The 27,050-nt window shown below is 46.6% G+C and overlaps 1 protein-coding gene across 1 annotated transcript in view; it reads right to left on the bottom strand.

Moving 5' to 3' along the window:
• Positions 1–27,050, bottom strand: part of SEZ6L (seizure related 6 homolog (mouse)-like) — a 93,688-nt gene that overhangs the window by 41,607 nt on the left and 25,031 nt on the right. The window contains exons 6-8 of the mRNA XM_006890515.1: positions 22,656–22,822; positions 21,481–21,675; positions 18,241–18,379 (exon numbers count right to left, since the gene is read on the bottom strand). Of these exons, the coding sequence (XP_006890577.1) occupies positions 18,241–18,379; positions 21,481–21,675; positions 22,656–22,822 (501 nt within the window). The remainder of the gene's footprint in view (positions 1–18,240; positions 18,380–21,480; positions 21,676–22,655; positions 22,823–27,050) is intronic.

Genomic DNA, 27,050 nt, shown 5'->3' with positions numbered 1-27,050 from the left:
TTTTTTATTATTTTTGTGTGCGTGTACCATCAAATCAGATCTGACTGGTACAGGAGGATATTGCACCTCCTTCTCCGGCAGAGCATCTGGTGGATTCGAACCGTGTTCCTCTGGGATTGCAGTGCAGCTTCTTGCCACTAGGCCACCAGAGCTCCCCCATGATACTCTTTACAACTTAAACTATTGATAGCTTTCTAAAAGACTCTAAGGGATATTTTGGGTTTAAGTTGAAAGATTATTTCAGGACAAAGGTTCCAGGCATCAACCATCTCCCATGGCTCCAAAAAGCATGAGCATTTGAAATTCTGTTCTGTATTTCTCCCCCCTTTTGATCAGGAATCTCCTAATTTGACTCTTTGATCAAAACATTCACTAATGGAGGTCAGGGGTCATCCAGTTGTTCATGGAGGCAATTCGTTGCATATTCCGTCATAAACAACCATTGCGTGTGCACAGCAGTTAAACGTGGGCACTGGGTTATATACTCGGAACACAACACAGCACTTTCTTCTTTTATGCAAACTTTGGTGGATGATTGCTAATGATTACGTGTGGGTTAATCCTAAATGTCCCAGGAAATGCTCCTGAGAAGTGAGGATGGCAAAAGTGTCCCTCACATTTACTCTTGATATGTTACCGGGAAGGACATCATGTTTGAGGGTGAGCCAAAAAGAGGAAGTCGCTCAAGGAGATAGAACGATACAGTGGCTGTTAACAATGGGCTTAGATCCCTGTTGACACGGCCCAGGACTGAGCAACGCTTTGCTCTGTTGTGCACGGGATCGCTGTGAGTCCCAGCTGACCGGACGGCACCTGAGAAGAGTTATCCTGCGGAAAGCTCCATCAGAATCAGCTGACTTATCCATTATCCTGAAGGGGTGGGAGGGGAGTGTGGGCGAGGGAGGAACCTTACTCATCAAACATGCTTGAACCCGTCAGTGTTTTATTCTCGGTGTTCAAAGGATGACACGTTTTCACGACTCAGAATGCAAGGAAATACCTTGACATTAAATATTTGGACTCGAGCAGGCAGTTAGTAATTGGGAAAGCACAGGATCTGACGGGACCCAGGATCTCATGGCCTTGCTAATGAACTTGATCTCTGGCTGAAAGACTACTAAATTTGGTTGCAGAGGCCATGGACAGGTATTGATGCAAATGATTTTCCCTTTCTGCCATTCTCTCTTCTTTCTACTCTCGTCTCCTTCTTCCTACTGTTTGAACACCTGGTGCTGGCAGAGGACTGAATATCAATCCCACGGGCTGACAAAAGTACAAACGAATCCGTCTCGGAGGAAAGGCAGCCAGGGTGCTCCTCTGAGGCTGTGAGGGTGGAATTTGGTCTTACATACTGTGGGCATATTGTCAGCCGGGGCCAAACCTCTGAAAAAGGCATCATGTTGGGAAAGGTGGACAGTGAGTGAAAGAGGTGGACTGACACGGCGACTGCACCAATGGGCTGGAGCAGGTTGGAGATTGTGGAGACGGCGCCAGGTAAAGCCACGCTCAGATGTGCTGTTCACAGGAGACTACACAGCTATGAGTGATGGTTGACTCAACGGCACCTGACAACAACGATGAGCCGGCACTGAAATGCGCTCCTAAGAAGACAACACGGGAGAAATCACATGGTCACGGCATAGAGGGTCCACAAATCCCAGCTCCAGAAGGGTCTCAAACCGAAAGAGTTATGTCCCAGCAGAAGGGGTTCTCAGCTTCAAGAATGGTCCAGAATTGTCTCTAGAGCACCTTACAACAACAAACCAGGGCTTGTGGCAGGAAATAGGAGCAACACAGGAACACAGGGGGATGCTGAATGCAAGACTGGGTGCATCAGGGAAGCCTCCCTGGAGGAGGTGATGTTTGCTCAGAATCCTCAAGCTAGGGGAACTTGAGGCAGATGAGAAGGGAAGTGCTGTGAGGAGGGGAAAGGCAAAGTTTGAGGACTGGGAGATAGCATGTTCGGGAAGGAGGCTTTCTCAAGAGCTTGCTAAAAAAAGGCGGCGATCTGAATCCATCCAGAGGCTCCCAGGAAGAAAGGCCTGGCAATTACAGTTCTACTATGACTCACGGAGTTGTCAGGAGTCAGTCGTCTGAACATCATCCCACCTGGGATGAGGACACAGAGAGGGGTCCGAAGCAGGGGATGGCAGCGAATCCATTTACAGTCACCGTGCCACTCCTTCTCGTTGAGGGCCTTCCTCGTTTTCTCTGACTCTATCTTTCCCAGGATTGGTGGAAGATCTATTGACAATCTGCGTTATGCAGATGACACAACCCTGCTTGCTGAAACCGAGGAGGACCTCAGGCACTTGCTGCAGAGGGTCAAGGACTGCAGCCTTCAGAATGGACTGAGGCTCAATGTCAAGAAGACAAAGATTCTCACCACTGGACCAATTGGTAGCATCAGGATGGATGGTGAAGAGATTGAGATTGTTCACAGCTTCAGTTTGCTCGGCTCCACGGTCAACACTCTTGGCACCAGCAGCCAGGAAATAAAAAAACGTATTGCGGTGGGAAAGTCTGCTGTTAGGGACCTCTCTAAAGTACTCAAGAGCAATGGTATGTCTCTGGAGACTAAGGTGCATCTGATACAGGCCATGGTCTTTGCAATCACTTGTGATGCATCAGAGAGTTGGACAATGATTAGGGAGGACAGAAGGAGAATTGATGCCTTTGAGCTGTGGTGCTGGAGAAGAGTATTGAATACACCATCGACTGCCAAGAAAACAAACAGATTCATCCTGGAGAGGGTTAAACCAAACTACTCCTTGGAGGCAAGGATTTTGGGGCTTCGCCTGACATACTCTGGGCGTGTTGCAACGAGGGACAGGTCCTTGGAGAGGGACATCATGCTTGGGAGGGTGGAGGGACAGCGCAGGAGGGGAAGACCCTCTTTGAGGTGGATTGATTCAGTGACTGGGGTAATCGGGATGGGTGTGTCAGAGGCAGTGCGATTGGCACAGGATAGAGGAGAGTTTAGGGCTGTTGTACATAGGGTCGCTATGAGTCACAAACGACTCGATGGCACATAACATCTTTCCCAGCATGATGTCTTTTCTAAGGCCCCTCCTGACAACATGCCCGAAGCGTGTGAGACAAAGTTTCATCATCCTTGCCTCCAGGGAGCATCCTGGTTGCCCTTCCTCCAAGGAGGTCTATTTTTCTGTCAGTCCATGGGATACTCAATATACGTCTCCAACACACAATTCATAGGTGCTGATTCTTCTCTTGTCATCCTCAATCACTGCCTGATTTTCACAAACAGAAGAAGTAACTGAAAAGACCGTGGCTTGGATCAGGCACACCTTAATCTTTAATGTGATACTGTTGCTCTTTAGAACTTTGTGGTGTTCTTGAACATCAGATTTTCCCCAATGCAGCACCTCTTTCTGACAAACCTCCTGTCTACACACAAGCTGGTCTTGATTTACAGACACAACTTCAGGAAGGAGCCCCTGGGCTCTACCTTACCTCTTCCAATTTCCAACCAGACTATGACTGTAACCTCTCAATCCTAAACAGTAGAAATTGAAGGATCACTACTCTCCATTGCCCACTGTTAGGTGCTCATCAAGTGTTAGGATATGAGAAACTGCTAAGAGTTTATTTGACAGTGGACATCCTGGGCTAATGCCAGCTTCTGACCTATAGAAATATTTCTTAGGGATCATCGAGGCAACCTGGACTCATGATGAACCTATGCACAAAAGAAAATTACTCTGCCCGATTCTGCATTCTGCACCACTCTCAATCTTTGCTGAGCTTAAGCCCGTCATTGTGACAAGCTCTGGGGGGGGGGCATAGTAAGTAATATATCATGGAGTTAAGTGCCATCAAGTCGCTTGCAACTCATAGTAACCCTATGTACAACAGCTCTGAACTCTGCTCTATCCCATGCCAACATCATCGTCCCTGACACACCTACAACCCCCACTACCCTAGTCACTGAGTCAATCCATCTCATTGAGGGTCTTCCTCTCCTGTGCTGTCCCTCCACCTTCCCAAGCATGATGTCCCTCTCCAAAGACCGGTCCCTCCTTGCAACATGTGCAAAGTATGTCAGATGGAGCTTCAGACTCCTTGCCTCCAAGGAGCAGTCTGATTTCACTCTCTCTAGGACAAACCTGTTTGTTCTCCTAGCAGTCTACAGGGTATTTAATACTCTTCTCCAGCACCACAGCTCAAAGGCATCAATTCTTCTATCATCCCTAGTCATTGTCCAACAACTGATGCATAGCAAGCAAATGCAAAGACTATGGCCTGAATCAGGTGCACCTTAGTCCCCAGACTGACACTGTTGCTCTTTAGTACTCTGGCAAGGTCCCCAAAGCAAATCATCTTTTAATTTTCTGGCTGCTGGTGCCAAGATTGTTGACTGTGGAGTCGAGCAAGCTGTAACTGTTAAGAACCTCAATCTCTTCTCCATCTATCACGGTGCTGTCCGCTGGCCCTCAGGTGACAGTCTTTGTCTTCTTGATGGTAAGCTTCAATCCATATTGAAGACTACAGTCCTTGACCTTCTGCAGCAACAACTTCTGGTCTTCTTCAGTTTCACCAAGCAAGGCTGTGTCATCTGCATAACGTAGATTGTTGATGAGTCTCCCTCCAATCCTGAAGCCACATTCCTCCTCCTCCTAAAGCCTAGCCTGTCCAATGATCTGTTCTGCATATAGATTGAAAAAGTATGGAGATAGGACGCATACCTGACTCATTCCTTTACCGATTTTGAGCCATGAAGTCTTTCCCAGTTCTCTTCTGAGGACTGCTTCTTATTCTGAGTTTAAGTTTCACATAAGTACAATCTTAAAGTTTCACCTAAGTACAATCAAGTGTTCTGGGATTCCTTTTCTCCTTAAAGGTTAGCCACAATTTATTGTTAAATGCCTTTGCACAGTTAATGAAACAGATACGCATTTCTATGATGCTCTTTTTCTGCCAAGATCCATCTGACATTGGCGATAATGTCCCTAGCGCCGCAAGCAACCTCTTCTAAACCCAGTTTGTATTTCTGGTTGTTCTCTGTAAGTGTACACTGTTGATCAACACTTTAATGAATCTTAATTTTTTTGGTGTGTGTGTTCTTATCTAGAAAGCACCACAGAGCATGGCATAAAAATCAGTGTGAAACTTGTTTCTCAGTCTGAATGGCTTTGCTCCGGGTAGATAAGGAATTTCTGGAAGATTCGGACACATTTTAACAGAATCTGGGACGGATACATGAGAAGCTGCTACCTGTGACTGCCTGCGGGTGGCGGTGGGGGTGGAGGTGGGAGGAGGCCGGGGGAGGGTGGGAGACTTAATTTCCACAGAACATATCCTTTTGTACTTTGGAATTTTGAATCACGGAAATACATTACCTCTTCAAACAGGATAAAAACAGCCTGAGGGATCCTCATTATTGATTTCACTGGGGTCTAGAGAACTCAAGTACTGCGGATAGAATTCAAATTCAATCTAACACCGATCAGCAAATTCTTCTTAAGAATTCAGGGAGCCCTAGTGACATTGTCTACAGGGGGTTGTACTGCAACCTTTGGAGGTGCAAATCCACCAGCTGCTCTGTGGGAGAAAGTTGGGCAATCACCTCCCAGGAGATTTACAGTCTCAGAAAACCAATGGAGGGTCAGTGATGAGTTGGTTCAGACGTATGGCCATGAACTTGAGTTTTGGGTTTGTTTCTTTTTTCTAAAGAATTCTGCTCCTGGCCAGTAGAGGGTAGTGTATGCCTAAACATGGCGGGTACCCCGACACAACCAATCAGGAGAGTGGGTGTGCGGGCTGGTGTTGGATGATGGGTTTTGTTTTTTAAAGAATAAAAAAGTTTTATTTGAACTGTGATTTTCATGAAAGTTCACAGAAAAAGTTGGATTTTCATGCACTTTTGCACATTTTCCTCCCTTTTCCCTCCCTTAGTTCATTTTTTCTTCTTTTTTTAACATTCATTCATTATTGCACAATTTCTTCCCTTCTCCCACCTCTCTTCCTCCCAAGTCCACTTTGCAATGTACCTCTTTTGCTGGACTGTTGTCTTACATATTATGCCTAATCATATAATCCTTTTAAACAGTTCTTTCCTCCACCAGTTCCAATGCAGTGTTCATTATCTATCCACTCTTGTCCTATCCTCCTCCCAACTCCTCATGTCAGCCCTGCTTCATAACAGTGGTGGTATGCAGTATTTGTCCTCTCGGGACTGAGACATTTCACTCAGCATAATGTCCTCCAGTGTAATGTTTTTATGAGCTCATTATTTTGTCAGTGCTGTGTAGTATTCCATTATGTGAATATACCATAGTTTTCCTACCCATTTGTTTGCTGATGGGCACTTGGACTGTTTCCATCTCTTTGCTATTGTGAATAACAAGCCATAACCGTGGGTGATGGTTTTTTAACAGCTGCTCCAAACATACTCAAACTCACTGCCTTCGAGTCAGAATCGACTCATAGCTGACCCTCCATTGGGTATCTGAGGCTGTAAACTGCACAGCTGCTGGTGGATTCAAACCCTCAGAGAGACATCAGCTTTGGGTAAGCACATCTCCGTATGGACTGTATTACCAGAGCTGAGCTGCAATTAATTTTCCACAGAAAGCATGAAAAGATATGAGTTAACGAACCACCCTCAAATGCTTATTCTCTTCTAAGCAGTGTTTGCGTCTGTCCCAGCCTTGCTGAGAAATTCTGTCTTTAAAAGGTGTTCCCGACGGATGTCTGCAAGATGATTTCCAGTGAACAAGCGCATTTGTAAATGTTTAATGGCTGCATGTTTATTTAAGTGTGATTAAACACGATATACATACATTTAGGACAATACATAAATATATGGTCTGCTCAGCAAACATCTAATTTCACGGACGTGATTATGCTCAGCAGAAGCCGGTGAAAATGAAGAAGGACAAAGAGGAAAGGCTGCCAACGGAACTGGATGTGGACGTGGCAAAAATGAGCCCACTAGGGAAGAGCCCAGCTCTCAGCCCGCCCCCCGGGTGGTCCCTGTCCAGTTCTGCGTCTTTAATGGCCAGTGCACCTGACTCTTTGAAACCCCTGCGCCACGCTGATGCCTTCAGCCCAGCAGCGACTGCTTCCTGTGTGGTGTGATGCTTAACGCTACAGAGCCAGTACCTGGGGTCACTGTATGTGGCTGGGGTGTGTGGTGTATGACGATGTGGCGTGATGTGTGTATGTGTGATGTATGGATGGTGTGGTACGTGTGGTGTTGTAGTTGTGTGATGTGTGCGTAGCATGTGTTGTACATGCCTAGGTGTGTGATGTGGGGTGTCGTGTGTGATGTTCTGCAGTGTGTGCAGTGTATGTGCTGTGCTGTATGTGGTGCATGATGTGGTATGTGTGGAGTGTGTGATGGCTGTAGGGTGTGATGTGTGCTGTATGGTACATGGTATCGTGTGGTGTGTTTTGATGTGTGGTATGTGTGGTTGTGACATAGCATGTGTGTGTGTCTGTGGTGTGCACGGCATGGTGTATAGTGTCTGTGTGGTGAGTTTTCATGTGTGCTCTATGGGGGTGTGCTGTGTGGTGTGTGTCTGTGGTATGCATGGCATACTGTTATCGTGTCTGTGTGGTGTGTTTTCATGTGTGCTCCGTGTGGGTGTGCTCTGTGGTGTGCATTATAGTGTACAGTATCTGTGTGGTGTGTTTTGATGTGCGCTCTGTGTGGGTGTGCGTCTGTGGTGTGCATGGCATGGTGTATACTGTCTGTGTGGGTGTGCGTCTGTGGTGTGCATGGCATAGTGTATAGTGTCTGTGTGGTGTGTTTTCATGTGTGAGTCTACTGTGTGGCGTGTGCGTCTGTGGTGTGCATGGCATAGTGTATAGTGTCTGTGTGGGTGTGCGTCTGTGGTGTGCATGGCATAGTGTATAGTGTCTGTGTGGTGTGTTTTCATGTGTGAGTCTACGTGTGGCATGTGCTTCTGTGGTGTGCATGGCATAGTGTATAGTGTCTGTGTGGGTGTGCGTCTGTGGTGTGCATGGCATGGTGTATAGTGTCTGTGTGGGTGTGCGTCTGTGGTGTGCATGGCATGGTGTATAGTGTCTGTGTGGCGTGTGTGTCTGTGGTGTGCGTGTTTTCATGTGTGAGTCTGCTGTGTGGCGTGTGTGTCTGTGGGTGCATGGCATAGTGAATAGTGCCTGTGTGGTGTGTTTTCTGTGTGGTGTGCTCCGTGTGGGCGGGGTGAGTGGCATATGTGGGGGTGATGTACACACCCGTGTGCAGAAAGAAGTGGAACCAGCATCTCTGCGTTGCTGGAGGAGCACTTGGTGGCTCTTCCCAGGGGGTGTGACAGCTGCTGGGCTGTGTCCTGTCACCCTGACTTCCCACTGTGACACAGATCCTCACACCCCTGCTGTGGCTTCTCTGAGCTCCCAGAAAATCTCTCCAGGAGCTCACCCTGGCTGTCACCAGAGCATCAGCCCCGCGCGCCGTGTGGAGATGCTTCTCCACAAAAAAGCCCCTAGAATCCTTTAATCCTGGAGGGCTGACTGAGTTCTCCCCAGGCACAGAGGGTGGGGCTCTGCCTCACTCCCTGATTCCTCCAAACCACAGACCAGTCCTCGCTTGTTCTGAATCTGGGGTCTGATGTCCTCAAGACCCAGGCAGCTGCACCTGTGAGGCAGGGCTTTGAGGCGCTGGTGGCGTGGGCTCTGCCCTTAACTGGTCTGTCTGCTCCTGACGCTCGTCTGTCCAACTGGCCGGCCATATGGCCCTCAGCACTACTGTCCCCCGACCTCTCATGATGTCAGGAACCTACAGCAGGACTCTCAGGTTATCAGGACTGGCTCATCGCCACTGTCTTTGCTTTAGCTGTCACTGTGTCAGCCCCAGCTCCTGCTGACCCCATGCTCAATGGGACTGGACCCAACTGTGACTGAAAGAATTGTCACTCGCTGATGTTCAGAAACGGCTTGCCAGGCCTTCCTTCCTAGTCTATTTTAGCTTGGCAACTCCACTGAAATCCGTAAGGCATCGCAGCAACACTCAAATGTCCCTTCTGTAGGAACTGGCCCAAAATCATGCCTCAACATCCTCATTCCTTTAACTTTTAAAAAAATTTTTTTGTGTGTGTACCATCATTGATGCCTCTAAGCTGTGGTGCTGGAGAAGAGTACTGAGTGTACCATGGACTTCTAAGAAAACAAACAGGTTCATCCTGGAGAGGGTTAAACTGGAATGCTCCTTGGAGGCAAGGATTCTGAGGCTCCGTCTAACATACTTTGGACATGTTGTAAGGAGGGACAGGTCCTTGGAGAGGGACAACATGCTTGGGAGGGTGGAGGGACAGCGCAGGAGGGAAAGGCCCTCTATGAGGTAGATTGATTCAGTGACTGGGGTAATCAGGATGGGTGTGTCAGAGACAGTGTGACTGGCACAGGACAGAGCAGGGTTTAGGGCTGTTGTACATAGGGTTGCTATGAGCTGCAAGCAATTCGATGGCACATAACAACCACTGGGACCACCATCAAATCGGATCTGACTGGTACAGGAGGAGATTGCCCCTCCTTCTCCAGCAGAGCATGTGGTGGATTCGAACCATGCACCTCTACCATCCTCATTCCTAAGGAGCATTCTAGTTGCACTTCTTCCAAGGCAGATATGTTTCAGTTTTTCTGGAAGTTCATGACATATTTAATATTCCACATCACAATGATAATTTTGGAAGCAGGGTGGCAGCCACTTTCTAAACAACATGCCTCTGGGAACTCTATGAACTTTGCTACATAATGATAGTTATAGAAAGGCTTCAGGTCTTTGGTCCCTAGCAGTTGTGCTCGACTTGACAGCAATCAACAACAATATTACAATTTACAGACATCACTTCTATGGTCTTCCTCAGTCATTCTGTAACTTGCACATACATGTGAAGCCATACCATGGCTCTGATCAGGCACACCTTATTTCTCACAGTGACAGCCTTGCTCTTCAGCACTTTTAAAGACACTTGTCCAATGCAAAATGCCCTTTATTATTGTAATTTTTTTTACATCAGTTAGAGCTAATAATTAAGAGTCCTTTGATTTACCGATTGCTAGTTCACTGGGTGTTGACTGTGGATCCCTTGACAACGTCAATCCTGTTCTCACTTATTATGACGGCATTCAATGGTCAAATTGTTCTTTTTTGTTTTCTTTATGATGAAGTATAATCCACAGTGAAGCTTAAAGTCTTCAAGCTTAATTAGGAAGTGCTTCAAGTCTTTGCTTTCTGCAAGAAAGGTCATGCCATCCGCATAACGCAAGTTCTTCTTAAGTCTTTGTCCCATCTTGATGCCGTGCTGTTCCTTTTATAGCCTAGCTTCTTCTGTTAGTTGCTAAGTATACAGTTTGAGCAGGCAAAGCACCTAAAATCATGGTCAAGTTCACTGCTGCAGGGCCAGTTCTGATGGACATTGGCCTTACAGCAGTTTTCATGTAAAACTCTTTACCTGAGCAGAGTGTCCGCCTGGTGGACTAGAACAACTGCCCTTTTGGTTTGAGGTCATGAAATCGCCTGATTGCACACCTCATAGCCATGGATCCAGAATCAACTCACAGCTGGCCCTGCACTGGGTTTCTGAGGCCATAAAACGTAGGGGAGACAACTGCCCCCTCTTTCTCCATTGGAGCCGCTAGGGGTTTAAACCATCAGAAAGTCTATGGCCTGACTATACCACCAGAACTCCCTGAAAGTGCCCTTTGTTGTTACTGTGAGCCGTTGAGCCAGAATCGACTCACAGCCGACCCTCCAGTGAGTTTTGAGGCTGTAAATTGCAAGGGAAGAGAGTGTCCCCCTCTTTCTCTTGTGGAGCAGCTGTTGGGTTTGAACTGCATGCCTCTGGGTTGGCAGCACACCTCCTTATCCACTAGGCTATCAGTGACCCTCTTCCGTGGAGCTGGTGGATTTGAACTGTGTACTTTTGGGTTGGCAGCGAAACTCCTTACACCTAAGCCATTAGGGCTTCCTTTACAGCACATAGTTGGTGGCCCTTAATAAATGGTGACTAGAGACCAGTGCTGCACAGCAGATGAGAAGGAACGGCGTGTCCCGCTCTCGTCCAGCATCTGTGACTTCTCTCTGGTCCCTGTGACTCAGCAAACACTCGTTCAGGCCACGCGTGCGACTCAGCCTGCAGTGTGCACGCCCCCCTGCCTTCATTGCTGTGATAAATAACAATTGCAACCACTTAAGCAATGCTGAGGGGCCTCGCAGATGGAATTATTTTTCCTATCAAGCTCAAATTGGTTTACTAAAACTGTCAGTGGAAACCAAGCAAGATAAATTAAACTCAGCAGCTCTTGGGCCTCACGTAACCCTGGCTGGGGAGATGCTATTTTGAATCCTTCAGTGGGAGGGAGGAGGTGCCAGGCTTAGATGCCACTCTGCCAAGTGGGGTGCCAGAGAGTTTTCCGGAGAGAGCCTGGGGCTGATGGCCGGGAAGCCCAGCTCCTTTCTGCAAAAGCTCTAATCCCTTCAGCTTCTTAACACCTTTTCCCTGCTGCCCAATTTGGAGGCATCCAGACTCTTTTAATGAGTCCTTCAAGGCCCCTGCTTGGTCTTGTTGCCACTCAGCTGTCCCTTTCCACTGATGCCACCGGTATCTGGAGGGACCAGTCTCTGGGAAAAGGACACTGTGTCTGGTGGCGTGGCAGGCCACTGAGCACATAGTATTTTCAGCAAGGGGCTTACGCATTGCAATGATTGTGGGACTGACGGGGGGCTGGGAAGTATTTATTTTTGTTTCCAAAGAGTTGATAAGAGGTGGAGAAACTTTAACGCCACCAAACAACACCAGTGCTAAGACCCGGGGGTTGAGGGGGGAAGGGGGAGGAATGCAGGTTACTTGTCACGTGGTAGGAGGTGGGATGAAAATGTCCTCTTTGCTTGTTCTTAGGGCCCACTTGTGGTTCCACTAGCACCTTTCCTGGGGTTTGGCATCTGGTGCACAGCTGCTCTGAACAGCAGTGTGGCTTCTCCAAAATCTACTCGACTTGGTCCCCAAACTCCATCACTTAAGCCAAAGACCAGAGGACCTCAGAAGTCCTTCTACTCTAGGTTCTGATTCTCAGGTTTGTGATGGTAAAATCATGTGATCTTATGACTCTGGTAGACTTCTATGAAGGTCTTATTACTGTTATTTTGTTCTTATCAACTCCAGTAGTTCATTTTGATTAATGTCAACCTTCTAAACAATACAATGTGGCTTGCAATGCCCAGGAGGTTCGTGTTCACTGTCTCAAGCCATCTCACTGAAAGTCTCCTTTCTACTTCACCAAACATGATGACCTCTTCTAGGCTGGGTCTCTTTTACCGACACGCCAGATCCCCTTTGAAGTTGTGTCCAGAACAAGTGATTTTTGACAACTCTGGTGTGATCCACTCTGAAAGGCTGTGTGCGGATGGCCGAGTCTGACTTCTACTAATTCCACAAAGGGGAACTGTCCCCATCAACAACATCCACAGCACAAAACTAATTCCTATAAGGTTAGACACAGCCTCTCATGCTCCTGCAACGACTTCTACTCATTTCAACACCACTCTTCCTGCTCTACTGGGTCCAAAATCTGCTGGAATGACTACACAGACTTTATCAAACCATATTCATGCTTACCTGGGGTTTATTAGGGAAATTAACAGGCTGTAATTGAGGCTGGGAATAGGACTCAATCCTTCAGCCCCCATGGTTTATTAAGCGTGGGCACAAGCCCTTTGCCCTCCAGCCTCAGGGCTTAGGTCGGTGTTACAGAGCTCCCTTAGTCCTGCCAGTTACGGTGTCTTCCCTCAGTCCTCCAGCAAGCGTGGGTGAAGGCCTCTGGCTCTGGTTCCCTGGAGCAGCAGTCCCGAGTCAGCTCTGCCTCTGGTCAGTCTCTAGTTCTCTGCTGAAGCTGCTACTGCTCTTGTGTAGGTCTTTTGTAGGTCTGACTAGGGTAGGAATCTCTGGCTCCAAAGGAGGCATGCTATTTCCTCTTCCTTCTTAGTGTTGAGATTCCTAATTTCTGCTGCTGAAGCCACTTGACTGAAACCTATGGTGGCACCAGCCAATCCCCTTGTGGATAGATCAACGCACCGTATTTGTATGATCCCACCCATCCATGCGACAAAGTCAAAGTCAAGGACTAGAAACGTCATTTTGAACGATAAACCCTTCACACTACATCCACGATGTTTTCACTGGCTAATTTCCAGAAGTCGACCACCATGCCTTTCTTCCTAACCTACTTTGGTCTAAAAGCACCACTGAAACCTGTCCGCCACAGGTATTTAAAATATTGATGGCAAAGACTCCAGCATCACAGCAACCCACAAACCATCGGAGTGTGACATGTGGTGGCCTGTTTCTTTACTTGACCCTTTCTGTTCTTGTTATTATGTGCCGTTGAGTCAAGCGACCCTATGTACAACAGCCCTAAACTTTGCTCTATCCTGTGCCAATCTTGTTGTCTCTGACACATGGATTACCCATTCCCATTACCCCAGTCACTGAGTCAGTCCATCTCATCGAGGGTCTTCCTCTCCTGCTCTGTCCCTCCACCCTTCCAGGCATGACATCTCTCTTCAAGGACTGGTCCCTCCTTACAACATGTCCAAAGTAGGTCAGACAAAGCTTCAGAATCTTTTCCTCCAAGGAGCAGCCTGGTCTCACCCTCTCTAGGACAAATCTGTTAAATACCGACACTTGCTGGTCAAATCATTGTTTTTCACTAGTTCCATTTGCTTGGCATGTTACGGACAAAGGGAGGTGACGGCACTGGAGAATCATCGCAGTGTTTTCTGATCCCTCTTCTTCCTTGTGCACTGCGCCAGCTGAATGTGGATTTTGTTTTGAGATTCCAGTTTTGAAGCTTCTTGACGAGCTGTCTTGATTTCACTTATTATATTCATGAACACTGTTGGTGGACTGTCCTTGTTGATCTGGGTACTCTGCATGCAGGGAGTCTTGTTGTTGTTGTTGTTGTGTACGGAACCGCCCCACAGCTGACCCTCTGGTGGGTTTTCAGAGGTGGTTAATCACACAGAAGGAGACTGCCCATCCTCCTCCTGCAGAGCAGCTAGCGGATTTGAACCATGGGTCTTTGGGATTGCAGCGCAGCTTCTGGTCACTAGGCCACCAGAGTTCCCACACGCAGGGAAGAGAGTAGTGAATCAAATGGAAAGTAATGGCAATCTCTCTATTGTCATGAAGGTGACATTCACGGTATCCTTCAACCAATACAATTACAGGTAGCAAGTCAGTGGCAAATGCAAGGGAGAAATTAAAGGTGAGAGAGGGGAGACAGGGAAGCTAAGAGACCTCAAGGGTGTGTTGTTGTTAGGTGTGTTGAGTATGACTCATAGTGACCCTATGAACTACAGGTATGAAGCTGGTCCCATCTTGCACCATCCTCAATGTCTCTGACCTGCTTGAGCCTATTGCTGAAGTTACGATGTCACTCCATCTGGTTGAGGGTCTTCCTCTCTTTCAGCAAGCTTCCACTTTTTTTTTAAAGATTTTTTATTGTCTTTTTAAAATTATTTTTTGTATGTGTACCATCAAATCAGATCTGACTGGTATAGGAGGAGATTGCCCCTCCTTCTCCAGCAGAGCATCTGGTGGACTCAAACTGTGTACCTTTGGGATTGCAGTGCAGCTTCTTACCACTAGGTTATTAGAGTTCCCTAACCTTCCACTTTTTCAAGCATGATGTCCCTCTCCAAGAAACGGTCTCTCCTAGCAACATGTCCAAAGTATATGAGGCAAAGCTTTATTGTCTGTCTCTAAGGAGCCCTCTGGCTGCACCCTCTTCAAGATACAATTTCTTTGTCCTTTTGGCAGTCCATGAGATGTTCAGAAATCTCCAACACCACAGTTCAAAGGTATCAATTTTTCTTCTCTCACAGTTCAAAAGATATTAATTCTTCTCCTGGCATCCTTATTCACTGTCCAGCTCACAGAACCATAGGAAGTGATGGAAAAGTCCTTAAAAGAAGGATACAAGCTGATAAGCTATGTGGGTATTTGAGAGTAGAGCATCCCAGGAGGTGATGAAAAGCTGTGCAAAGGCCCTGAGGTTCAAGTTTGAGTCTGTATCTTAGTTTGATGGCAACTCATCATTTGTACTTGTATAAGAAACTATGCACAACAAGATCTATACCATCTTAACAATTTCTCAGTGATGTTGGTAACAGTCTTCAAATTAGGCTGACCTTCTTAAGAACCTTCTCCAAATTATTTTACCATCATTGACACTGGCCCCTTAAATTTCTCACCCATCCTCTTGAGTTACTTTTGTCAGTTTGATCTCACGTCACATGGAGATAAATCTCCAAACTAAAAAACTCAAAGTCATTGCCTTCAAGTCAGAAAGGACTCATAGGGGACCCTCCAACAGGTTTCTGGAAGCTGCAAATTGCATGGGAATAAATCTTTTCCCTGAAGAACTGGTGGATTTGAACAGCCTAACTTTGGGTTGACAGCACAACTCCTTATCCACTAGACTGTATTTAATGCAGACACTTTTAAAAATTAGGCTATTTGTTATGTTTGGTTCAAAGATGACATCAGGGGATCGTTTCAGTTCAAGGTTTGAAGATTTCCTTAGGGTACTACTTTCAGGGAACCATCAGACCTCAGTAGCTCCTGGAAGTCCAGCTTCTATAAAAATGTAAAATTCTGTTCCTCAAATTGCTCCCCCCTTTTGATCAGAGTTCAATAGCACCCTTGATTTAAATGCTCAGCACTGATAGCCGGGCACTATCTGATTCTTTTGCTTCATGGCAAAACATTTAGTTTGTTTGTGGAGGCAACTGGACATGTATCCCCTTTCCTTCATCAATTCCTGACTCCTCCTTCATCTTGTTCTCCCTCTTGGGAGAGTAGAAAAGGAGTGTAAAGCACAGAAAGGTTGGATGACGGCCCCTGAGTGAGCCAGGGATATGGTGGAAAGGAACCAGGGTCTTTTTCCCCCAGCTGACGCTCATGCCTGGAACTGCAGGGATGAACAGGCAAAGGTTTAATTCCTCAATGGCCCTCTTCCTGATGCAAAGCCCAGTGGCCTGGCTTTAGGAAAGTCTTTCTGCTTTAACTGCGTGAGACACTCAGTTTGGCTGCCCCATTGCGTGCTTAGCGATGGAAATAAAATTCAATTTAGTGTCAAGCTGAAGGTTAATTGAATATTTGATGCCTACAGGGGAGGCAAGCAGGGTTCCCACTTTTCCGTTTCATCATCCAGGTCCCTGGCACCAATGGAAGATGCGGGCTAATCTTGTCTGAGCAGAGTCACCTGTCTGGGAGGTTCCCATCAAGGGGAAAGGAGAAGGCTGTGAACGAGTCCTCTTGCCCCAGGGTTGCATGGGATTGATCTTTTGCAAGTGGAGTCAAGAAATCAGGAATCTGTTTCACCTAAAGAACGAACTGTGTTCCCGAGTAATCTCTGGAGGCTGCTCATACGCAAAGATCATACGCCATGTGCATCGTGATCGTGATAAAAAGTTAAGCAAAAGTTTGGAGGTTCAAACTCACCTAGAGGCGCTAAGGAAGAAAGGTTGGGAAACCTGTTCCTGAAAGGCTACAGCCTTGAAAATCTCACGGGACACAGTTCTATTCTACAACACACAGGGTCACCAAGCATCAGGTTCAACTTGAAGCTACTGATCTGAGGAGGATGGGGAGATACGGAAGGCTTCCTGGAGGAAGTGGCTTCAGAATCAAGTTTTCTATTTGAAGCTTTGACTAAAAGCATGCTCAAGTTATTGTCTGGTCTTTTCTTCAGTAACCTCTCCCTTACACTGTGCTCCAGCTGAGCTAAACTTCCAGTAAATCCTCACACAGACCACTGACAAGCAGCTGTCTGGTGTCTCAGCACTGTCATCTGGACAACGAAGATAACTTGCTTCTAAGGAAGGTTCTTCGTGCAAATTATCCGAGCCACAAGGCTTATAGAAACTGCTACTGTATCTGGACCAGCTCCCTGAGAAGTGCCACCCTCCTGAGCAGTGAGAAAGGTCAGTTCTGAATACAGTCTCTGATAGTGACCCACACCGAGTACAGGAAACACAGGCACACAAGCCAGGCAAGCCCATTCACTAATGTTCTCTTTAGCAATTATTTTCCAAGGACCCGGGAAATTTCCCAAGGACCTGAAGGAGCTAAGTGTCAGGCTCAGTATTAGACTTGGAAGCCAGGGCTAGTTAAAGGAGACAGGCAGGGGAAGAAACCAGACTTGTGTGGAGTACTGTATGGAATCTCCTCTATCCTGCCCACCCCAGGAGGGAGTACTGGATGTAGCCTCTTCCTCTCCTGCCCACCCCAGTAGTGACTGCTGTTCACGCTAATAACGAGTCCCGTTACGGCACACTCCTCTTCCTGTCTATCTATCTATTATCTATCTATCTATCTAACTATAGTTATTGTTATGTCTATCTATCATCTATCTATCTATCTATCTATCTATCTATCTATCTATCTATCTATCTATCTATCATTATTGTTATGTACTGCTGAGTCAGAACCAACTCACGGCTGATCCTCTAATGTGTTTTCAGAGGAAGCACATTGGGAGGGAGGAAGACTGTCCATCTTTCCCCTGTGACGCAGTGGGTGGATTTGAACCGTGTGCCTTTGGGTTGGCACTGCAACTCCTTACCGCCGGGCCACCCGAACTACCACCCTAACAGTGCTGAATCTACAGGGGGAGTGAACATTAGGTAACAGTTCCCTCCACCTCCTGGCCTCACTCGTCATTGACTCTTTGGACAACGATGAACTTGCTCGCTTGTTTTAAAACCTTGTGGCCCATCCCCCCCTCCCTCTGTGGCAGTTTCATATTTGCTAAGATGAATTTGCTCATTAAACATTTTGTTGTATTTTTAAAAAAACAACACCATTTAAAAAAAATTTTAATTGTGTGTGCGTACTCCTTCATTTCAACTCTCAGATTTCACATCAGTCTCAGGGAAGCCTTTTCTGACTTTTAAAAAGTCAAGTCCCTAATGGAGAACGTTATATGCTATGTTTCTCTCCTCGCACTGCTTAGAAATTATTTGTGAATTTCCTCACTGAACATCTGCTGTGTTATTAGGCTGAATTTCCAGCGCCGCATGTGTATTTTTTCTTCATCACTCTGCCCTCAATTTTTTCCACAGTCCCTGCCACACAGTCTGCACCTAATTAAATCGGCTTCAAGAATAAAGGAGAAGTGATTTCCCTCCTAATCTGGCTGGATAGTCAGATTTTTCAGGCGCACGGGGCCCACTTCTCGGAAAACACTCACAGTTGGATATCCAAGAAGATCCGTTTCTCCTCCCCCACATGGATCTTCCAGACACAGTCTTCACCTTCCACATAGGGCTCCGGCCAGTTTGGAGATAGCACGACTCCAGCCACTGCAGAGAGTTCCCCACCGCACATGGCTGCAGGAGACACAGACGGAGTTTATTCATAAGGAGGTCAGTCTGAATACCCAAGAGTAATAGAGGTTAGGGGCGTGTGTTTGTGTGTGTGCGTGCGCGCGCACTGTGAAGTCAGACATCTGCACAGAGTGTACAGGTGCCGTCACCTCAGGCAGTCAGCCCACGTGTGTCAAATGATTCACTGAATGCTGGCCACCTGCCCTCTCCTTTATCCGAGAGTGTCAAAATCGGGTCTCTGAGTAGCAGTTCTTCCAAGACCAAGAATAAAGCTTGAGCAAATCTGTTTTCAGCACCAAAGACAGACTTCAAGGCGGCAGCTCCTTCAGGACCAAGGACAGAGGTGAATCGAGGTGACGAGATTGTTAGCAATTTTAACTGTATCTCCCCAAACTATGTGCTGTAAATCCAAACCTCTGTTCCTGAGGTCATGATCTCACTGACAAGGTTATGCTAACGAGGCAACATTTGCACAGGGTGCATTTGGTGGGTCAATCCTTTTTTTTTTTAATTTTTAAATTCTATTTTATTATGTTTTGTGTGTGTGCCATCAAATCAGATCTGACTGGTTCGGGAGGAGACTGCCCCTCCTTCTCCAGCATAGCATCTGGTGGATTTGAACCACGAGCCTCTGAGATTGCAGTGCAGTTTCTTGCCACTAGGCCACCAGAGCTCCCCTGGGTCAATCTTTTTTGAGATATAAAAGTTAGAACTAGTGAGAAGAGAGCAGAGATGGCATAAGATAAAAAAAAAAGAGCGTCAGTTCTCCAACTAACTAGAAAGCAGAAGCTGATGAGACAAGGATCTTCCTCCAGAGAAGACAGAGAGGGAGAGCCGTCCCCCACAGTTGGCACCCTGAATTTGGACTTCTAGTCTCTTAAACTATGAATAAATAAATTTCTCCTTGATAAACCTGCCCACTTTTTAAAAATTTTTATTATTTTTGTGTAAGTGTACCATCAAATCAGATCTGACTGGTACAGGAGGAGATTGTCCCTCCTTTCCCGGCAGAGTATCTGGTGGATTCAAACCGTGAGCCTCTGGGATTGTAGTTGCAGCTCCTTGCCACTAGACCAGAGCTCCCCTTAAACCTGCCCACTTGTGGCATGTCTGTTGAAGCTGCACTGGATAAACGAAAACAGATATGGTGGTGTCAAGTTAGATGGACTTGGGTTCAAATTTTGCCTCTGACACAGAGTCTGTGATAGGACAAGTCCTCAAACTGATTCTAACTCATAGTCCCCTTCTATAGGATAGGGAACTGCTTTACTTGGTTTCCAAAGCAGTAAGTATTTATGGGAGCAGATGGCCACACCTTCCCTGTAGGGCTTACGCTGACCAAGGCAGGAGGTGCCTAGACTGTAATCTAAACAACAGTAGGGAAAAGGATACTGTTTTATGGCTGTTTCTATGCAAAATCTGGGTTCTCCAGCTGACCTTCGGATATGGATGCGGCCTTGTAAACAAGAAGAGTGGTAAATAAGAAACAGTAAACAACATTTATCTTGAGACTCTAGTCAACATGCTTTTCTTCTTGTAAAACTTCTCAAATAAAAAAAAAACCTCTCAAATAAAAGCTATGTGGACTGCAGGTGGAGAGGAAAGTCAACTAATCCCCTTACCTCTGGACTAAATAAAGTCTTAAGTAATTCATTTCATCTCCCGGCACTTTCCTGCTGGTCAGAAATGCAACATAAGGTGACCGCAGAGTGATAGGGAAACAACTCTTTCCCCCATGAAGCCACAGGTAGATTCAAACCACACACCTTTTGGTTACAGCTGTTTGCTTAACCGCTGTGCCACAGGATTGCTGATTTCCTCTATCAAGTGGGAATAAAATGACCACTGATGGAATTTGGCTTCCTCTGAGGCTCAACAGAGCCCACGGATGTGAAACTGGCCAAGTGCAGTCGCTGGCACCTGGTAAGCGCTCATGATTTTAGTTAACCTTGCTGTGAAGGACCTGAGCTCGAACTGGAAGCAGACAAGGTGGCTGCAGCTGGCACCTGGCCCCGTGAAATCTACTGTGTTTACGGCTTTGGAAAATTCTCAACATGGCAGAGGCCAAATCACCAATAAATTCCGCTCTGTTACACCAGCACATTTAATAGAGGGATCAATCTTTCACCACGAAGAGGCTTGGATTTCACGCAGACTCTATCCAGGCGGTGGTTGCCAGGTGTGAGGGCTCCCCTTCGGTACCCTGCTGGCTCTCACCACTGGGGGCCCCCAGTTCATGGCGAGTGAAGGGAAGGGGAGAACAAGGACATGGGGCCTGTAAATGAGGGCTCTGCACCACTGGCATTGCCCAGATGGCTCGGACACTGAGAACACAAAGACCTGGGTTCCATTCCCATCTCTGGCAACTGCCAGCACTTTGCTTCCCCCCCCCCCCAATCGGTCACTTGGCATCACGCTTTTAATAATATCATATGAATAAATTACCAAAGAAATTAACAAAAGTACACAAAACAGCCAAATTATTTTTGTTAGAGTTAACAATCATAAATTTGCCATGATAAATCACCAATTAGTTTCAAAATGCTTCCTCAATGTGCTTGTGTTTTCAAATGGGTAACGGCACATGGACAGCTGCAGCTCCTGCACCACACTTTGCTTTTTGGGCACATCACTTCGTGGCCTCAGTTTTCTCATTTTAAAATGGGATTAATAATAATAATAATAATAATAATAATAATAATAATAATAATAATAATAATACCATAAACCTCATAGGGTTGTGCCGGGAATGAAATCAGCTAATGTGTATGCCAAAAGGCCCAAAACATAATTATTGCACATTCAGTAACAACTATTATCATTATTATTACCAATTAGACTAACAGATCCGCCATGTGCTGTCAGAAAGGTTGTGTGCTGCACAAGGATAGACAGCAGAGGGGAAACCAGAAGCTAAAATGCACAGTGATCTGCTCTCCAAGCTGCAAACTCTGGGGCGTATGACTGCAGGATGAAGACCAATGTGAAACGGAGAGGATTCTAACCCTGAAATCAGTCACAGAGGCTGGTGACATGCCACCAAGCCAGAGAGAGCCTCGTGGTGAGCTTCTTCTGAGGGGTGGGAGTCTCTGGGGACTGCTCACCTCGGCACAGCGGCTCCGTGTCGTTCCAGTAAGGGTCTCGGACGTTGATGCACTCAATGATGGCCGGGCCCTGCTCCAGAGAGTGGCCGGGGTCGCAGGTGAACTCCACGACTGTGCCGATGTTGTAGGTCGGGTCGGATGTGGTGAAGTTCCCGTTCTGAATGTAGGGCTCGTAGCAGTGGCCTTTCTCAAAAGCTGGAGGGGTGGGGGGATCAAAGAGGCAGCAGGTCACGCGCCAGCAGGGTGCACCCCACAGCAGCAGCTGTGTGTCCCCGATGGTTGTGTGTTCCTGTCGTTGTGTGCTGTCGGGCTGGAACCAACTCATCCTAGCTGAGCCTCCAGTGGGTTTTCAGAGGCTGTAAATTGCACGGGAGGAGACTGCCCAGCTTTCACCTGTGAAGCAGCTGGGGGATTCAAACCGGCTGCCTCTGGGCTGGCAGCACAGCTCCTTACCCACTAGGCCACCAGAGTCCCTTCCTGACTGTTTAGGGAAGACAATACGAGAATACGAGACAGGTGTTCTAGGTCTGAGGAGGGTCCTTGGGTCAGTTAGTCGATCTTTCTGGGCCTCATGTTTCTCATCTCCAATATAGGAATAAGAACCCTTTCCTTATTCCTGCAGAAACCGTGTCTCAATCCTTCTCCACATCAAACACGCTTTCCCCAGGCCCAGGCCCTCAGAGTCATGGTTTCTGCCATTTGATACCATAATCAACGACGAGAAAGGGTGACTTTTCTTGGAGAAGCCAGAACAGGAAGTCCCCAAAGCCCCACTTAAATCCCAGGAGCACCTTTTCTCAAGGGTCAGGGGCTGAGTGGGAGAAACCCTGCCCACTCTTCTTGAGAGAACTCGAGGAGGCCGCCCTGGGTAAAGCCAAGCTTAGAAAGCACTTGGGCTGGACCTCAGGGTTCCCTTCTTATTATCTGGCAGCCTCAGGTAAGTCACTCAAGCTCTCCAGAGTTCAGCTCCTTCATTTAGAAGTTCTCATCTTACCAGTCTTGGTGAGGTGTGTGTGAAGGTATAAGGCAGTGAGTTACTACAAAGCCACGTGTCTCTCATTATCAAGTCTGATTAATGAAGGTGTTCGGCACCCAGGCTCCGCCCAGCCCCACCATCAGCCCGTATCCACCCCCTCTCCACCACTCTGGGCAGCGAGGCCCCCAGGGACCCTCACCCTCGAAGCGGATGTTGAAGGTTGAGGCCACCTGGACCTGGTCCGACGTGAACTCAATGCGGATGGCGTTACTGTCGCTCAGAAGGCCCTCAAAGGGGACGCTCTCAGTTTGCTGGGAGTCGTAGAGCAGAGCTGACCTGTTGGTCTGCCCACTGTAGACCAGCATTCTGGAAGCCAGGGGGACAAAAGGGGACAGAAGGGGGGAACAGAAAGGTCTTGCTTGAGTCACTGACATGAAGAGTGTGGCTGATGCCACTTGCATTTGGAGTCTCACTCCTGAGTTCAGATTCTGACCTTAAAACATTTCCTTCCTGGACAAGTTACTGAATCCTCACTGAACCTGCTTCTTCTTCCATAGAATGGGGTTAAACCTTAACCCTGGACTCCTCACAGGAGAAAGTGATGTTCAGAGAAAGTGATCACGTCAGAATCAACTCACAGTTGACCCTCCACTGGGTTTTTAGAGGCTGGAAGTTGCACGGGAGGAGATTGCCTGTCTCTCTCCCACGGAGCAGCTGGTGGCTTTGAATCGCGTCTCTGGATTGGCAGTGCAACTCCTTACCCATTATGCTACCGGCATTCCCCAGAGAAAGTGAGGGAACGAAACTAATTAAAGGATGTTGTTGTGTACCAGCGAGTTGGAACTGACCCATAGCTGACCCTCCAGTGGGTTTTCAGAAGCAGTAAATTACACAGGAAGAGACTGCCCATCCTTCTCCCGCAGATAAAGGATGCTATTATTTTGTTAGTATTATTGTCATCAGCTGAGGAGTTGGGAGGAACAGATCAAAATAACTACAGGAACTGTATATATACAGTTAGGCAGATCTGGGTTTGAATCCTGACTTCGGATAAGGGCACTTCACCTCTCGGGACCTCAGTTTCTTCATCTGTAAAATGGGCACAATCATACTAGAATGTGGGAAGGAGAACTGACACTCAGTTGCCATTTAGTTGAGTCTGTGTGACATGTGCCACGGGATAGTCAATGGTTGATTTTAGAAAATGAGTCAGTAAGCCTTTCTAATGGTATATAGCACAGAACAGGAATGCCATTAAAAGTATTAAACACTTGACTTTTTTTTTTTTTAAGCCCTTGATTTCTCCCAAGATTATGGTCCTGAGACCCCAGGACCTCAGAGTGTTTGACTATGATGCAGATGTTTAGGTAACACTGGATCCTGTTGTCCCTGCTATCTACATGGGTTTATCTGTAGCTCATACAAATACGCTGAACCATCATCTCCTAAACCTACACATGATCACAGGTGAAGTCTCTTCCATTTGCCCATCATTAGGATAATATTACACCAACATCTAAGATCATCACCCCTGGGCCAATTGCAGCATCATGATGGATAGAGAAAAGATTGAAGCTGTTAACAATTTCATCTTGCTTGGATCCACAATCAACACCCTTGGCACCAGCAGTCAGGAAATCAGAAGACTAGTTGCTCAGAGAAAGTCAGCTGCCAGTGATTTCTCCAGAGTGCTAAAGAGCAACAGTGTCAGTCTAGAGACTAAGGTGCACCCGATCAAGGCCATGGTCTTCTCAGTTGCTTGCTATGCATTTGAGAGCTAGACAATGACGAAAGATGAGAGAAGAATGGATGCTTTTGAGCTGTGGTGCTGGAGAAGAGTCTTGAGCATACCCTGGACCGCCAAGAGAATAAACAAGTCTGCAGATCGTGGCAAAGCACAGCCTGAAAGAGCCCTGGAGATGGAGCTAGAGTGAAAGGTTTTGCTTGCTGAATAACTAAGGGAAGAGCTGACAAGTGACTGCTATACGACAAAGCCTGATGGACAACTGAGAAAAGCAGAGGCTTCTTGCTGGACTGAACCTGGACTCTTCATTTGTTGACTGAGAAGCTGTCTGAACTAATTTAGGAATTGTGTTTCGCTGATAACTTGGTTTTAGGATGTTCACTAAAACTTGGACTTTCACTGTATGATGTCCTTTGCCTCCCCCCCTCCCCCCCATTTCCTTAATAAACTCCCAAAATGTGAGTAAAAAAACCCCCAAAACCCAAAACAAAAACCTACAAGCTTGTCATGGAGAGGGTGAAACCAGATTTCTCTGTGGAGGCAAGAATTTTCAAACTGTGTCTCACATATTTTGGCCATGTTGCCAGGAGGGACCAGGCCTTGAAGAAGGACAGCATCACACTTGGAAAGGTAGCTCGGGTCAATACAGGAAAGGAAGACCTTGGATGAGATGGATTGACACAGTGATGTGGCATTGAGGGGAGGTGTGTTAGTCAGTGAGGTTGGCTCAGGACAGGGCACGGTTCAGAGCCATTGTTCATAGGGTCGCCAAGAGCTGTAGGTGACCCGATGACACGTAACAGCAACAACAAGTACTGCCACATGGGGTCTCTGTGAACTGAAAATCCATCCGGCAGCACCTAACGACAGCTGAGTTGTTGGCGATCACATTTTCTTTCTCACTATGATCCTCATGGAAGCAGATCACCATTTCTCTAGGGTAGCTGGGTGAGTTTGAACCACCGACTTTTACACTAGTCACTGAGAACCAACCAGGGGCCCTGGTGCATATCCATTTTTAGTGCTGTGTCCACTGTTTGATAACTTGGTTTCTTGTCAGACCCACTATTTTAAAACAAATGATGTGAAAGAGGGAATAAAAACAGCACACAAATTAGCTAAGTTTCTTTTATAGGGTCATAAACGTATGTTCAATCCTTTAAGTTTTTTACTGAGGCTCGTAAAAGGGTTTATTTTCTATGGTCCAGAAGAATTTCTGATGTCACCAAGACACATAAATGTTGAAACCACAATCTGTTCACCTTGCTATGCACTTGTGGCTCGTGAGGGATTCTGGGTAGAGACTGGATCTCCTCCAGGGACTGTTAGGGACCATCAAATTAGAACTCACTCCTACCTGACCTTCAAGGGAGTTTTCAGAGGCTGTAAATGGCACAGGAGGAGCCTGCCTATCTGCCTCCCAAGGAGCAGCTGGTGGATTTGAACAGTGTACCTTTGGATTGGCGGTGCAACTCCTTACCCGGTAGGCCACGGGCTCTCTCTATCCCAGGCATAGGGAGTGGTATTTACACTGTGTTCTGATTCCTCCTGATTCATTGTGCCCTGTGGACCAAGTGCCAGGACTCTTCTTTTTTAAAGGACAGAAGCCATTGACAAACCAAACATGCAGGTAGCCCAGGAAGGAAACCCTGAGCTCTCAAAAATATCCATCATTCACGAATTTTCTAAATCAGAAATTCTCTAGCTATGTTCCCTAGAATGTTGTGAGGAACAGAACATTTGTCTCAAATCCCTATCTAGAGAGGGGTGATTACAAGAATTAAATGGGGAGTCCCCCCACCCCCCCCATGCAGGACTTAGTTGTTTTCTGGTAGGTAAATGCACCTAAGAACTGTTCAAGGTAAGAGATAAGATGCACAGCACCTCCGACACATGGCTGGCCAGAGAATCCTTTCACGGTACATATCATGGAACAGGCATTCTCAAGAACTTTCTTCTGGGGAACTGGATCTTAAGGTCTTCTTTCACTATGTCTCTCAGCTACACAAAATCCTTTCACGGGTCTTTACTGCCTGTAGAAGCAGCCTGGCATCCAAATGCATCAGGACATAATTCTCACTTACACCCCAGCTTTGTTTTTCTCTTATTCCTCATGAGAACATCTGTCTCAAGTCTCCAAACAGGTTACGCCTTTCCCTTTACCTCTCTGTTCCTCTCTCATTCCACCCCACCCCAATTCCCCTGCTTGGAATACTCCTCCCACTGCAATCTGGACTCGCTCACCCATCCGCTTTCCAAGGTGCACATGCAAGTCTCATTTCTCTCTCTTTAAAATATCTTAGTGGGATTTTTTAAAAGAAGTATTTAAAAACCTTATTGTGAGTGAAAGTTTCCAGAGAACACAATGGTTTTCCATGTTTATCATACAATGCAACAGCATACGTCCCACACCCTCCTTGTGTTTCCTGTTTCCATTCATCTTCCCACCTTCCAAGCTTTACCCCTGGGCTGTTGCTGCTTTTTTATCTCATGTGGTTGGTTATTCTAAAAAGGTACAGAGTAATAATGTTCCATGCCTGTTTGATGGATAAGATCATTATATCAATATCACAAAATCACTAAAGAAAGAGGAGACACAGAGAAGTCCAGAAGGATGACATCGTAAGGATAGAGAGGGTTTGGGAAAAGAGAAATTATGGTGTATAGACTTAAATGATTTAATACGTACTATGTATTAAATAATTGTCATTGCACAAAATATGAATGGTTATGAATGAAAAGCATGAATGGTTAAAGAAAAATTTTTCTTTGTAAACCTTGGCCCAAAACACCATAAGAAAAACCAACTGAAAGAGAAATCAAAAGAGTCTCATCTAAAAAAAAAAAAAA

Source organism: Elephantulus edwardii, unplaced genomic scaffold (genome assembly GCF_000299155.1).
Source record: "Elephantulus edwardii isolate Elephantulus edwardi_28Jun2011 unplaced genomic scaffold, EleEdw1.0 scaffold00089, whole genome shotgun sequence".
Taxonomy (NCBI): Eukaryota; Metazoa; Chordata; class Mammalia; order Macroscelidea; family Macroscelididae; genus Elephantulus; species Elephantulus edwardii.
Note: the sequence above shows the minus strand (reverse complement) of the source record. Positions and strands in the feature narration are given on the sequence as shown.